Genomic DNA, 14551 nt, shown 5'->3' on the forward strand with positions numbered 1-14551 from the left:
AAGATGAGCTTCAAAAAGCAACACAAAATAGTTTTGTGGTGGTTTGCTATTGTTTTCCAATTTTTCTTGCTTGTCAATGGTTCAAGGGTGCACCATGATAGGTATTATACTAAAAGCTTCCACTTTTTTCTTTCTAATTTTCATGAAATAAACAGAAGCTTCAGCTTCAGTTTCTTTTATAATAAAAATATGTTAGTTTAATGTATTTGTTATATACAATATTTGAATTAATTACTTGAAATTAATGATTAACTTATTTATTTATTGTTATTTCCTTTTCTAAATTACAGGAACAGTACTCTAGCCAAAGAGAGTCGCAAATTGCAACAAGTTTCTCCTCCTGTCACAATGACTATCACAACTGGCTATGTAATACTTTAATTTTTAATGCGATTGCTTAACTTTTTCCGCATCGTATAATCTACGTTTATTCGTGATCATTATTGTCCTAATATTTATGTTTTACCTGGGAAAAAATTGTCAATTATCACTTGTTTCTAAGAAGTATTATTTAACTAATTAAGTTAATAATAGTTAACTACTCCGTGTAAGTTTGAAGCTTTCATGATAAAGGTGTTAATGAATTTATGAGCTAATGTTTTTACTTATTTATCAGGTGGTAATTGATAATGGCATTGTGCAACTTTCTTTAACTAATCCCACTGGAGCAATTGTTGGAGTTAAATATAATGGGATCGATAATCTCCTCGAACCCTTACAAGAAACACAGAGGGGGTAAGCTACAATTTCTTTTTCCTTCCTTTTTAGAAATTCTTACGTGTAATTAAGCTATTTTCTTGTATTTATTAAAACTGCAGATATTGGGATACTGTGTGGAGCGGTAAATTTGACACGTAAGAATTTTTGTTTTCACATTTTTATGTTATATAATTTCTTCAACTCAGTAACATAACAAAATATGTGTTTCTTTTTTGTAAAAAAAGAATTTTATGTACATTTTTCTTTATTTTTTGGCAGGCTTTTTGCGTCAAAGTTTAGTGTGATAGCACAAGATGTTAACAAAGTCGAAGTTTCTTTCAAAAAAACATATGACCCTTCGAGTGGTAACAATCCTCCTCTAAACGTTGACAAAAGGTGAGATTTAATTTATTTTAGAAAATTAAAAGTACTTTTTATAATATAGTGAAATTACATGGAAAACTTGTTGGTTTCTATCATAAATATATAGGTATGTGATGCTGCGTGGGAGTTCTGGATTTTATTCATATGGAATATTTGAACACTTAAAAGGATGGCCTGATCTAAACTTGGATGAAGCTAGAATTGCTATTAAGCTCAGCAAGTCACTGTAAGTTTATTAATACTCTATATATAGTTTTATTACCCTTACAATTATTAATCTTTAATTTAATGCTTTAAAAAATTTCGTGAAATTACGCAAAATATTTGAAGATTGTCTCTCCATGATAAATGTCTAACTTCTCATTTTTCTATAACAAATTCAAATAGGCTTTATCCTTCTGCTTGAGTTATTATTTTTTTTTTTGTGTGTGTGTGTGTGTGTTCTAGAAGCATTCGTTTCTATATTAACCTTCTTGTAGAAACATCAAAATTTCTGATAGAAAGTCTGTTAAACCCTCATAAACGTTTCTGACAAGCAAATTTTCGAAATTCAATTGAAAATTCGCATGTTTATACAACAACAACAATATACCTTTGTAAATTTTGGAGTTTGGGGAAAAAAATTTTTTACGCGCACTTTTTTGAAAATGCTTTTGAAAAATAAACTTTTTTACCCCTTCCTGACTTTTTTAATTAATTGGCGAACACAAGAGAGCAAATAATTCGCATGTTTCTAGAAATGTAAATTAAAGGGATAATACTTATTATGTTGGATTTTAACTTGTGTAATATTTACGGATTCTTTTTCTATTTTTATGATTAGGTTCCATTATATGGCAATATCAGACGATAGGCAAAGGGTAATGCCATCAGAAGAGGATCGTGCAAGTGGACAAGTTCTCGATTTTGAAGAAGCTGTTAAACTCACAAATCCATCCAACCCTAAACTCAAAAACGAGGTAACTTATTTTTATCGATCGAGTTTCTGTTTGTTCATTGATAATGTAAAAAAATAACGTTAATTTGACTTATAATAACAAATAACAAGTTTTGTATCGATAGCGTAATTTTTCTTTTAAGTATCTTAGATTCTTACTAATTTTTAAGTATCTTGTTTACCCTATAGGTCGATGACAAGTACCAATATTCGGATGAGGTAAAAAATATTAAAGTTCATGGGTGGATTAGTGATACTCCACACATGGGTTTTTGGGTAATTTCACCAAGTTATGAATATTGTAATGGTGGTCCTATGAAGCAAGATCTTACCTCTCATGTTGGTCCAACGTCAATGGCTGTAAGTACATATATTTTTAACCACAAAATTTTTTTTGTAAAACTTATAGACAGTTGACAGTTATAACAAGTTTTACATTCTTGTTAATTCTATGAGAAATGATATATATACTACTAATACTACAAAAAAAAGAGTGGATTTTTCAATTGACATCTCGGAAATATGGGACTTATATACTAAACAGTGTAATGAAGTTTACACTATCATGTCTAGAAGTTAAACTCTGTGAAAAGCGATATACACTACTACTACTACAACTACTACAGATGAGTTAATTTTCAACGGACAATCCTAATGGAAATATGGGATTTCCGATGGAAAGTTTGTTGAAAGCGTTTCCGACGAGCCAATTTTCAAGGACAGTTGGAAATTTGCGTTTTTTTAATAGTAGTCTTGTAAGTTAAATAATTATAAATGTTTGAGCAATTTACCTGCTTTATTGTACAGGTATTTTTCAGTAGGCATTATGCAGGGCCACAATTGGGAGTTTCACTAACAAATGGTGAGGCATGGACAAAAGTTTTTGGTCCAGTATTTTTCTATGTTAATTCAGATTCTAGCAATGACCACAGCATACTTTGGGAAGATGCCAAAACACAGGTCATCTCCATTTACAATATTGATATTTTCACTTAATTAATTTATTTTACGAAAAATCTATGAGTAAATACTAAAATTTTGTCAAATTTGCAGATGAATGAAGAAACTAAAAAATGGCCATATGATTTCCCTGCATCAACGGATTATCCCCATGCGAATCAACGTGGCTCAGTTAGTGGTCAATTAATGGTCCATGACTGGTAATTATTGTTTTACGTATAATAACATTTTTGGCCCCTTAGTTATTAGTAGTAAATTCTAGTTTGGTTCTTCTAATATATGACTCAACATATTTAGCTTTCAATTAATTAAAATGTCTATTTTTGGTCACATTGTGTAGGAACTATGTAATATTAATTTAGACTATCTTCAGAAGTACATTCCCCTCAAATTTATAGTAATAATATAAGTTTAACATAATACATGGATAACTAAGTGCTGAAACTGTCAATAGTATAGGAAATTTGTCATTATTCACAAGTAAAGGGATCAAAAGAGCATATTTCAAGTAATTGAAAGTTAAATATGCTTAGGAAGATATTATAAGGATTAAAATCAGAATTTACCAATAACTTGTTGGAAATCTTACGGAAAATACTTCATCACGAACACTTGTAGGGACTTCTCTTCATCACGAACACTTGTAAGGACTTCTCTTCAACACGAACATGTAGGAACTTCTTCTAAGCTTGAGTAAAATACTTGATCACGAACAATTGTAGAGAATTCTTCGTAGCTTGAGGCATGCCAATGGCACTGTCCTTAAGGATATTTCACCCGGTATGGGTGTATCCCCAGGATTCAACAAGCTCTTCTAGTACAAAACTAGGAGCCAGAATCTAACAAAGATTTCACAAAATAATAACCCAGCAAAAGAAATAATAATAAGAAGAACTATTTGCTCTTTTTATTTTTTCTGTCACTTATATGATGACACAAGATCATATATATACACTCCAAGAAAGAGATGATTTTTAATAGTCTTTGTCATCTGCCAACGTTCCAAATATTTAATAGGAAGTAAAAGCCAAAAAAGCAACACATTGAATTGTAAGATACGTTGGGCAGTAAATACATTTGATCAAGAAAAATGTTATTATATATATATAGCCATATTTTATATATATATAATAAAATAGTAATAAATCTTTGTACTAAAATTCATTGACCAATTGACCGACCTCATTATTTTGAGATACCAAAAAATAATATTTTTCTAACAATCCCCCCATATATCTCAAAATAATAATAAAAATTAAAACAAAAAGTTTTGCTGGGTTTTCACATATGAATATAATGCGTCGAATCTGGTGTCGCGTAGACTATGAACCAGACCTAAACAAAATAAGATTATACTTTAATAATCGGTGAAGTTTAGAACTTCTATGAACCAAGAATTCTTTTGTAAGCCCATGGTCTTATTCTATCACATTATACTCGCACAATCTTTGTCGTTATCGCGGCTTTGCGCTAAGAGGCCATGCGCGTGTCCTGGTATTCATGAGTGCTCTAGAAATCCGTCACAATTTCATAAAAGCGGCACCACTCCACACTCATACAGGTCTACCCATCAAGTGTATTCTGCAAAACAATACACCACCTATAAAGGATATGGTAATGGATTAAGAGTTTATAGCTCAACCTCACTTTGCCTTGCAGATTTGCACTATATTCACACACCGTAGGAAGGGACATAATTTAATAGTGCATACATGATCAACTAATGACTTGTTATTACCCATATGAACCTAATTCATGGGATCTCCAATCACATAGGTTGGGTTACCATTATTGTTAATCTTCTCAAATGACAAAAGTCTCATTCCCCTCGATGTTTCTTTTAGTCTTGTGAATCGGCCAAATTCACCTCAGACTTCACACAATTATAAAATTATAAAAACTATCACATCTCACAATAGCGCTATTAAGAAATTATTTTCTCACACAACTAATGTTATTTATATATACTAAGAAGTATCTTAACCTCATATGGCCAACTTCAAACCATAAACTCATATTTCATTATGGTCTACTTGGCTTATTTTCATATTAATTATTACACCCCCACAAAGGGTAAACACATACTCACTAGTGGATTTTGAGATCCACTCAGCATCATTGTATCCTCTCTAGTACATCAAATATTAATTCACTATAACACTTATCCTCAATTGGTTCTTTTCAAAATCATGTACCGAGAAAAGAAATAACACCATAATTTTTTTTTTTCAAAAACATTTTGAATAACAAGACCAACTGATATATTATCACTTTTAAAATATTTTTGCCGCAAAATTCTTGCAGGGTTTTAGAGACCGAAAACATAGTAGATCCGAATTAATGAGGCAGGAGAAATTCAAATGTGAAATATAGATCCCCTCATATAAGGGGGAAAGGTAAAGATCTGAGATAAGTCCTTCTCTTTCTCTTACTATTTTGATAGAGGAGACTGCCCACACGAACACCAACCCAATCTCGATAAAAATCAGTACGCTACACTCGATCAATCCACGAAGGTGTGGCACTTCTCCACCCTCTGCTAGCAGCTTTCTTCTATTATCACTTTTAAAACATTCTCTCAAAATAACTCTAGTAAGATATCATGAACCCCATAATTTCAAAAATTTCAAAGTAAGGACTTTCAGTTTCATGACTCATAACACCGTAACCCCCACATTTTCAACGTATTTAAGATAGGGGAACAATATTTTCATAACCTCATAAGTAGTATTAGTAATTCTCATAAAACATTTCATCTTATAAATAACAAGCTAATAATATAACTCACCCAAATAGCTATACTCACAATATGTCATCATCAATAAATATTTTTAAGAAAAACAATATGAGAAAAATAAGTATCGATACTAAAAGTATTTTTTAAAAATAGTAAGCACATATAAATCATAATTCCAATACTTATTGTCCACAATTTGGAAACAACCTCATCACCTTCAAATAGAGTATTCACTCCAATGATAACACCAATATTTTTCAAAAGTAGTTTTAAGAAGATTTTTTTTTTCCCATTCTAAGAACTTGAATAGTTCTTGAATCACCAACATAAGTAAATCATTTTTCTTCTTCTTCAACTTGAGTGTAGAACTCAAAATTAACTTTACTTGCACAAATATGATTAGTAGTATCAAAGTCATCTAACACCGAATATTTTACATTAGCCACAAGATTCGCTCAAGAAATGACCACAATAAATATATCATCCGCTTAACCAAAATTATTTTTAATTAGCGGGATTATCATTCTCCGAATCTTCTCTACATTGATGAACATGATGACATAGTTCGTCACACACAAAATAATAATTATTTCCATCAAAACATTCTTTATTAGTTTTGCGGAATCTAATCAATACCATATCATTTGACACATGAAGTAGACTTTGTCAGGCATCATTCTCATAAAAAAAAAAACACGTTAGGACCAAATTCAATTCCATATTCAAAAACCAAAGTAAAATTTCCACATAAATATCTCACATTTGTAGAAAAAGAAATTTGTCATAATTCAACATTTCTTCATCCAAATCATCAAGCAAGATAATTTTAAAGCCTAAATTAAATTTACCAAATCTCTTCAATGTGCAAAGAACACAACTTATACAAACATAGATCTCAAAGATAGGTCTACAAATTCTTGCATCATAATTAATCTATAAAGATAAACATCAATTTCAAGCCAACTTTTCATAAATTATCACAACATATAGATGCATATTATTATACATATCTTTGCACTCATCTTACCACCTCAAATATAGATTATCCACAAATATTCAAATGACTTGGATATTATTTAAGAGCTACCTAAAATAATATAATAACAACACAAATTCATCACAAACCCAAAACCAATTCATTGTATTCAGCATTTTGTTGACCCAAATGACTAACACAAAAAAGCATGATTAATTTCAGAGTCTACATTATCCAATATAAAAATGTTCACCACAACATCTCAAACTCGTAGAACATCAATGATAAACCCACTTATAATTTTTACACTAGAAATCTGCCCCACAACTCAATATTAAATCTTAGAGAAGATAATCACTAAAACTACTATCGAAGCACAACTTAAAAGTCTCAAATAAAAGTATAAATTAATCATATCAAAATCATTACTACTTTACTTTTATATCATATATTTTCCATTATACTATAATTCAGAAACATACCTGTAACTTAGACAGATTGTACTAAGTTATTTTCTTTTAATTTTCCGTAAGAACATAGAAAAGCTTGTTGAACCCTGGGGGATACACCCATACCGGGTGAAATATCCTTAAGATTGTTGGAAATCTTACGGAAAATACTTCATCACGAACACTTGGAGGGACTTCTCTTCATCACGAACACTTGTAAGGACTTCTCTTCAACACGAACACTTGTAGGAACTTCTTCTAAGCTTGAGAAAAATACTTGATCACGAACAATTGTAGAGAATTCTTCGTAGCTTGAGGCATGCCAATGGCACTGTCCTTAAGGATATTTCAATATTTGTATCCAAGATTCAACAATTTTAAGACAATTACGAGAATCTAACAAAGATTTCACAAAATAATAACCAAAGAAAAGAAATAATAATAAGAAGAACTATTTGCTCTTTTTATTTTTTCTGTCACTTATATGATGACACAAGATCATATATATACACTCCAAGAAAGAGATGATTTCTAATAGTCTTTGTCATCTGCCAACGTTCCAAATATTTAATAGGAAGTAAAAGCCATAAAGCAACACATTGAATTGTAAGGTTCGTTGGGCAGTAAATACATTTGATCAAGAAAAATGTTATTATCAAATGATGTGACCGTTTGGCAACAGCCATATTTTATCAAATGAATGGTGCCATTTAAGGCTAATAAAATAGTAATAAATCTTTGTACTAAAATTCATTGACCAATTGACCGACCTCATTATTTTGAGATACCAAAAAATAATATTTTTCTAACATAACTAAGGAACCAAAAGTGCTATTAACCCCTTTTTAAGTTATTATCGATTTAATTGGTGATGTAATTATAATTGAGTCACTTATAATTTAAAAAACTTTTTACATTATCAAGTCACTTAAAAGATACTTACATATAACACCATGCTGATGGTGAAAAATTCTTCATGACAAGATGAATCATTTATAATCTAATATTCTAATATAATTGAAGGGTTTCTTAAATTTCATTTGATTAGGTACATAAACAAAGATGCTGTTCCTGCAAAAAATGCATATATTGGACTTGCTGCACGTGGAGTCATTGGATCTTGGCAAAGTGAGACCAAGGTAACGCCTTTTTGTCTATATTTATATATATACAGAAATTTGAATATTTTGGTGATCAGTAGCTTTACAGTAAGAATTTAATTATGATGCTTTACTTATTATTATCTACAGGGTTATCAATTTTGGACTCAAACTGATAATTCTGGTAACTACAAGATAAATAATGTCAGACCTGGAATTTATGGCTTATATTCTTGGGTCCCTGGAGTTATGGGAGATTACAAGTTCTCTTCTGATGTGGCTATCACACAAGGTAATAAAAAATCCTCCCCCTCCCACCCCCACTTTTTCTAATTTCTGTGGTATTCTGTCCGCTTCATTTTATATGATGATATTTAATTAAGTGAACATGAAGTTTAAGAAAAAAAGGCTAGACTTTTGACATGTGCCTAGAATTTTTGAACTTAAACATGCAATAATGTTTCTAGAGCCAGGGGAGAATGTCCAAGATTTAAAGTTTATGGATTCTAAATTTTAGTTTTTTAGAGTTACTAAGTTCTGTAAATATTAAGTGAGTTTCCTTAGATAAATACGGGGTTTAGACTCACGTCAAACCCATACCTACTACAAAGATAAAATCAAAAAAGTTTTGACGTTAAAAGAGTTTTCAAAAGTATTACTCATACGTAAAAAGACTCATTTCCTTTTAATACCTACTAAAAGATTGTCTCCCTTTCTATATTTAAACAATTTAACTTTATGGGATTTTAAAATATCTAAGGCTTGTTTTGACGTTTTCAAAAAATTTATTTCTTAAACTTTGTGTCAAGTCAAAAGAGGACAATCTTTTTGGGACGGAGGGAGTATTCTTTTCGTAACTAACTATAAAGAAAAAGTGTCATTTAATATACAACTGATGAAATCCTTTAGAATAATACGATTTCTAACATAAATAATTTAATTGGTGCAGGGAAGGAAACACATTTAGGTCAAATAATTTTTGAAGCTCCAAGAAATGCTCCAACTCTATGGGAAATTGGATTTCCAGACAGAACTGCTTCTGAATTCTTTATACCCGATCCATTGCCTAGTCTTCAAAATTATTTGTACATTAACAGTACTGTATATAAGTAAGTTTTCATTAATCCTAACTGTATTTTATATAAAACAAAACTCTGCAATATTTTTTTTTATAAATAATTTAGTTAATTTCATTATCATTTGTTGCTAATTACAGGTTTAGACAATATGGTTTATGGGATCGTTACACGGATTTATATCCTAATGGAGACTTAGTATACAAAGTTGGTGTTAGTGATTTTCGAAAAGATTGGTTCTTTGCCCATGTAAACAGGTAATTAATTAATTAAATAGATAGTATTGGTTCTTTAACTTCTTGGTCTAATTATTTTTAAAAAAATAATCACATATAATTCCGTGTTTTTTTAAACATTTTGATTTTTTTTTCTTTTTTATATTGCAGGAGAAATACTGACAACAGTTTTTCACCAGCGACATGGCAAATTTCATTTGCTCTTAAAAATGTGGATCCTGCTGGCACTTATTATCTTCGTATAGCTTTGGCTTCTGCATCCTATGCTCATTTGCTAGTAAGAAATCAACCTCACTTCTATTCTAACATTTTTTAGTTTTTAAAATGAATTAAGACAAAAAATTAAAGAGAAGTTTGAGAAAACCATAGATTAGATGAGTTATAGTTTTATGTATTGATGATGTAAAACATATTACGAAATCAAGTCATTATATGGTACCTAATTACATAGAGGGATAAATAGTATTTGTTGGTTCCTTAGTTATTGATAAATTCTGATTTTGGCTCTTGTGATATATGACTCTAACACCTTTAATCTTTAGTTAGTTAAAATGTGTACTTTTATATGCGGACTAAGTTTAGAAGTATATTATCCTCATATATGGGTAACAATACAAGCTTAACATAATACATAGGTAATTAAATAGTGGAACTGTTAGTAATTCTGAAAATTTGTGAATATTTTCAAGAAAAGGGAGAATTAAGTTCACATTTCAAGAAATTGGATGTTGAATATGCTTAATCAAATACTATAAATATTAAAAGAATTTATTGACAACAGAAGGAACAAAATGATATTAACCCTTACATACAATTTTATGTTACAAGTATTGAATAGATAACATGGTTAAAATAATAAGTACGTAACCGGTTAATATTGTAACTAGTTTACGTTTTTTTCTTTCATTATTTTGTTCATAACAATAAAGGTAATATATCTTTTTATTTTTATATTTATAGATGTGGATAAATACTCCCTCAAAACCAAGGCCATGGTTTGATTCATCACAAGTTGGATTGAGTAATGCAATAGCCAGACATGGGATTCATGGATTATATATGATTTTCAATATTGAATTTCCAGGGACTCAACTTCATGTTGGTGAAAATATAATATATTTGAAGCAAGCATCAGTTAATGGTCCTTTTACTGGACTCATGTATGATTATATTCGTCTCGAAGGTCCTTCACAATAGAAAGAGGAGGATTTTGATAATTAGAAGATAGATTTTCCCCCCTAAAGGGGATATAAACAATCATGATTTTATTTATACATAGGTATAGTCATTTTTTTTTAGTTTTGCCATTCAATTATTGTCTTGAGAACGGATGTTGTTCTCGAGAGTACTTTAGTTTTGAGAACGGATGTTGCTAGTCAATTATTACCAGTCTAATAAAATTCTCTCATCGTTGGTACTTTAGTTTTGTTTGTTTGTTTGTCTTCGGTTTATTATCTCTAATAATTACTAGTGTTTGCCTTACTAGCTTACTTGATTTGCTTAATGTGTCTATTACATATGCTTTTATGTCTCAAACTTGCAGATTTTTTTTTTTTTTTTTTTTTTTGTTGTCATTTTATAAAACTTAAGACAATTCTCGCAAGGACAATCCAATGATATGATTCATAGGTCACATGTCGAATCAAAGTGTTACAAGTTTAATTTTCTTTACTTCCAATTGTGAATCGACCATTACATTACAAATTTAATCTTTCGTACTCTCATATTATCTCTATGACAAGAAGGTGGGCGGGGGGGGGGGGGGGGGGGTTTGGGGGACGGTTGGACATAACTTAGGAAGTAAACGAAAAAATAGGCAAAATATCTAAAATTGGTCTTTTCCTTCCCTACTACTCAACAAGTTAAAACTTCTTTTCCTTGCCTACTACTATAGTTTTAAATTTCATCTCATCTCGCTTATTCACCTAAAAATCATGTTGAGTTGTGTGCTATGCACGTCTTTGAGAGTGTGTATGAGCATGTGGTCAATACCAACGGGTGACAACGGTACAACTAAGTTAGTGGAGTTGGTTATACAATTAGTTAGATCAGTTAGTTATATATTCTAGACTAGGTAGTTTTCTCTTTCTTAGAACTTGAAATGTAACTCAGATAATTCTCTTCTTCTTCAATAACAAGTTCTCTTTTTCTTCTCCTCGAATTACTCTTGTATTGCACTGTGTGAGTTCACAATTTATCATGGTATCAGAGCTTGAGTTCTCTGTTAGTAGGGTTTTTTCGCTGTAAAATCTAAATCTCACAAACAATTAGGATTGTTACGATTCTGCCAAATTAGGGTTGAATTGTCGAAGAACAATCGAGTAATTGAGTGCAATTGAAGGCTTCGAGTGAGTTTCTTCAGAATCTATTACAACTTCTTAACTTTGAACCAAAATCGAAGTGGTTCGTATACAATTTTCTTTGCAAATTTTGATCTGTGAATCGAAGTAATCAATGGCGGTCACGAATGGAGGCACTGAGAGTCTTTGAAACAACTCTCAATGAAACTAATACTTCGTCAACAACAACACCGACGGTGGATCAACATCATCCGCTATTTCTTCAACTATCTGATACTCTAGGTAGTGCTTTAATCTCTGTTAAGCTAACTGGACATGAAAATGTAACGACCCATTTGGTCGTTTAGCACTTTTAGGCATAATATTCCTAAAACACCCTTTTCGTGGTCAAATCTTGTTGTCTATAGTCTGCGATAACGGGTGAGTTAAACTAGGGTTTGTCATTTGACATGGTAGATATCTTAAGGAGGGAGAATGTTGACTCCATAATAATCCGTGCTACTTGTATTAAAACAAGAAAGAATGAGTTAAGAAAATGAAAGTTAATCGAGTTAGTAAGAATATCCTTATAAATATGGTTGTCTTAAGTATCTCGGTGACCTGGTAACCTAAAGGATTTGAAATCGCGTTATGAGTATGGATATGAGGTAATGTGAGTGACCTTTTAAAATATTTGAGATTATTAGTAATGATATAGAAGATGGACAAAAAGATAGGAATATACTTTTTCGATTGGAGGAGAGATTGTGAGTTCTACTTATGGTTATTGTGATTCTACGGACCCTTCGAGACATGTATATGAATTGTTATGGAGGTAAATGACTGTGTATATGTATGTATAAGAGGTTACATGAGGTTGGAAGAGGATTAGAAGTTAAACGAAATGAATCGGAACAATTTTCTAAAATCTCGGACCCGATTTTAGCCTATATTGTAGGAGGCATATCTCCTAGTATATGAGGAGTTTTAAGGTGTTTCAAAAGCCTAAAATTAAGTTCATCGAGTCTAGTTTTTCGTCAAAATGATATCGGGGTAAGGAGATATGGATGATTCAATTGAGTATTAAGACTATCTCAAGATACAAAGTAGAGACTTTAACTTCCGATTTCGTTTGAAGTCACAATTTATCTACAAATTTTGTTTGGTATAGAAGCATTAATGGAAATTAGGAACTCTAATCGTGGTGTTAAGTTAAAATTAGTGGCAACAATGAGCCAATATGAATATTAACATGACATGCCCAAAAGATGACTCAAAGTCATCTTAAATGACACTATGGGAGACATACCAATATACATTTAAATGTGATTCATCCACTACACTTACATTATATTGTGGACAACCAAATTGAAAGAAAGGAGTATGGAATTCAGCCAAGTGACTGAAAATAAGGCATCCATGTGAGGCATGCATTTGAATATTTAAGCATCTACTACTTTATGAAAGTATACATTGTTTTAGGAGGACATAACATGGTGGGGGGATCATTTCACATTAAATATTGCTCATTCATCTTGGCATAATTACAATGGACAAAGGGTGGTGTATGAATCATTCACCACACATACAATTGTCTTGTAAACAATTGAAAAGAAAGAAGAAAGGAGAAACAAGAAGGTGAGGTTGGCCAAAAAGTTGTAGAAAACAAATTAGAAAATTTAAAGTGTAAAGTTAATGGAATGAATCATGCCATAAGTGGAGCAGGTGACCAACTTGTAGGCATCAAAGTTGAACCAAATAATGACCAAGAAATCAGCCATCACAATTCATTTCACTACACAACACAAAGAAAGAAAACCTAAGCCTAGAGAGAGAGAGCATTCGGCCAAGGGGCTGATTTTGAGCCCTTTGAGTTTTGATCCAACTAGGTGTTTCAACCCTTTAGAAGGTCCCTAAAACGTGAAGATAGTCTTTGGAGCAACAAGAACCATTTCCAAGTCACCAACTCTAGCCAAGTAGAGAAGTCAAGTTGTCAAGGTAAGATCTAACTTTCTTTTCATGTATTAAGGGTGATGTAGATGTGTGAATATAAGTTGTATGCATGAAATAAGGTGTGTTGATGTTGGAACATGATGGAAATAGTTATGGGGTTATAGGTGTTGATGTTGAAGTATGGTTGGAAGCGAACATGAATCGCATAAAATCATGAAAGTTGGTGTTGGAAGGAAGTAGGCAATTTTTTTGGTGGAATTAATGGACTGATTTTCTTTAATAAATATGGTTGTTACTATCATAGATCTCATGGTAAAAAGAATGAAAAGAATTGGAAGGTTAAAGGTGAAGTTATGTTAGTATGAAAATGGTTGAATCTATGATTTTATGTGAGTGATGTTGAAGCATGTTGAAACCATGTGTGGACTGTTTTGTGAGGAAGTTAGTGAACTATTTTTACTTGATATTTTGATTGTTATTATCATGAAATTTATGATGGAAATGAAGGTGTTTAATGATTGGAGTTGAAACTAAAGTCATTTGTGAGTTGTTATAAGGATTATAGAAATGACGATATAGCGAAGTTGCGTATGAATTGATGTTGTACTTGTCGTGTGGATAGCTGGTCATAATTTACTGAAATTATATGAAAAGAAGACATGAAATGATGTATAAAAATCGCATGTGGTTGGCTTAGTATGTTCGTAAACGTTTGCAAGAATTCCGAACATTATTATGTTGTCGGTTACAATTTGTTTTGGACAT

The 14551-nt window shown here is 31.3% G+C and overlaps 1 protein-coding gene across 1 annotated transcript; it reads left to right on the top strand.

Annotated features, from left to right (window-relative positions):
• LOC132058947 (uncharacterized) lies at positions 1–11231 on the top strand. The gene is made up of 16 exons (XM_059451382.1): positions 1–101; positions 291–369; positions 617–735; positions 819–854; positions 979–1095; positions 1190–1309; positions 1907–2042; positions 2210–2380; positions 2828–2980; positions 3074–3180; positions 8191–8281; positions 8393–8534; positions 9192–9351; positions 9459–9575; positions 9705–9831; positions 10515–11231. Exons 1-16 carry the CDS (start codon positions 4–6, stop codon positions 10749–10751), a joined length of 2010 nt encoding a protein of 669 aa, XP_059307365.1. The 5' UTR covers positions 1–3; the 3' UTR covers positions 10752–11231.
• Positions 11232–14551: the final 3320 nt, after the last annotated feature.

Source organism: Lycium ferocissimum, chromosome 6, assembly GCF_029784015.1.
Source record: "Lycium ferocissimum isolate CSIRO_LF1 chromosome 6, AGI_CSIRO_Lferr_CH_V1, whole genome shotgun sequence".
In the NCBI taxonomy this organism is placed as follows: domain Eukaryota; kingdom Viridiplantae; phylum Streptophyta; class Magnoliopsida; order Solanales; family Solanaceae; genus Lycium; species Lycium ferocissimum.

Bases quoted from the DNA above. Each gene is read 5' to 3' on its own strand.
- LOC132058947 (XM_059451382.1), top strand. From the start codon at position 4: ATGAGCTTCAAAAAGCAACACAAAATAGTTTTGTGGTGGTTTGCTATT. The intron at 370-616 runs GTAATACTTTAA...CTTATTTATCAG, and splicing joins TGACTATCACAACTGGCTAT to GTGGTAATTGATAATGGCAT. The intron at 736-818 runs GTAAGCTACAAT...TTAAAACTGCAG, and splicing joins TTACAAGAAACACAGAGGGG to ATATTGGGATACTGTGTGGA.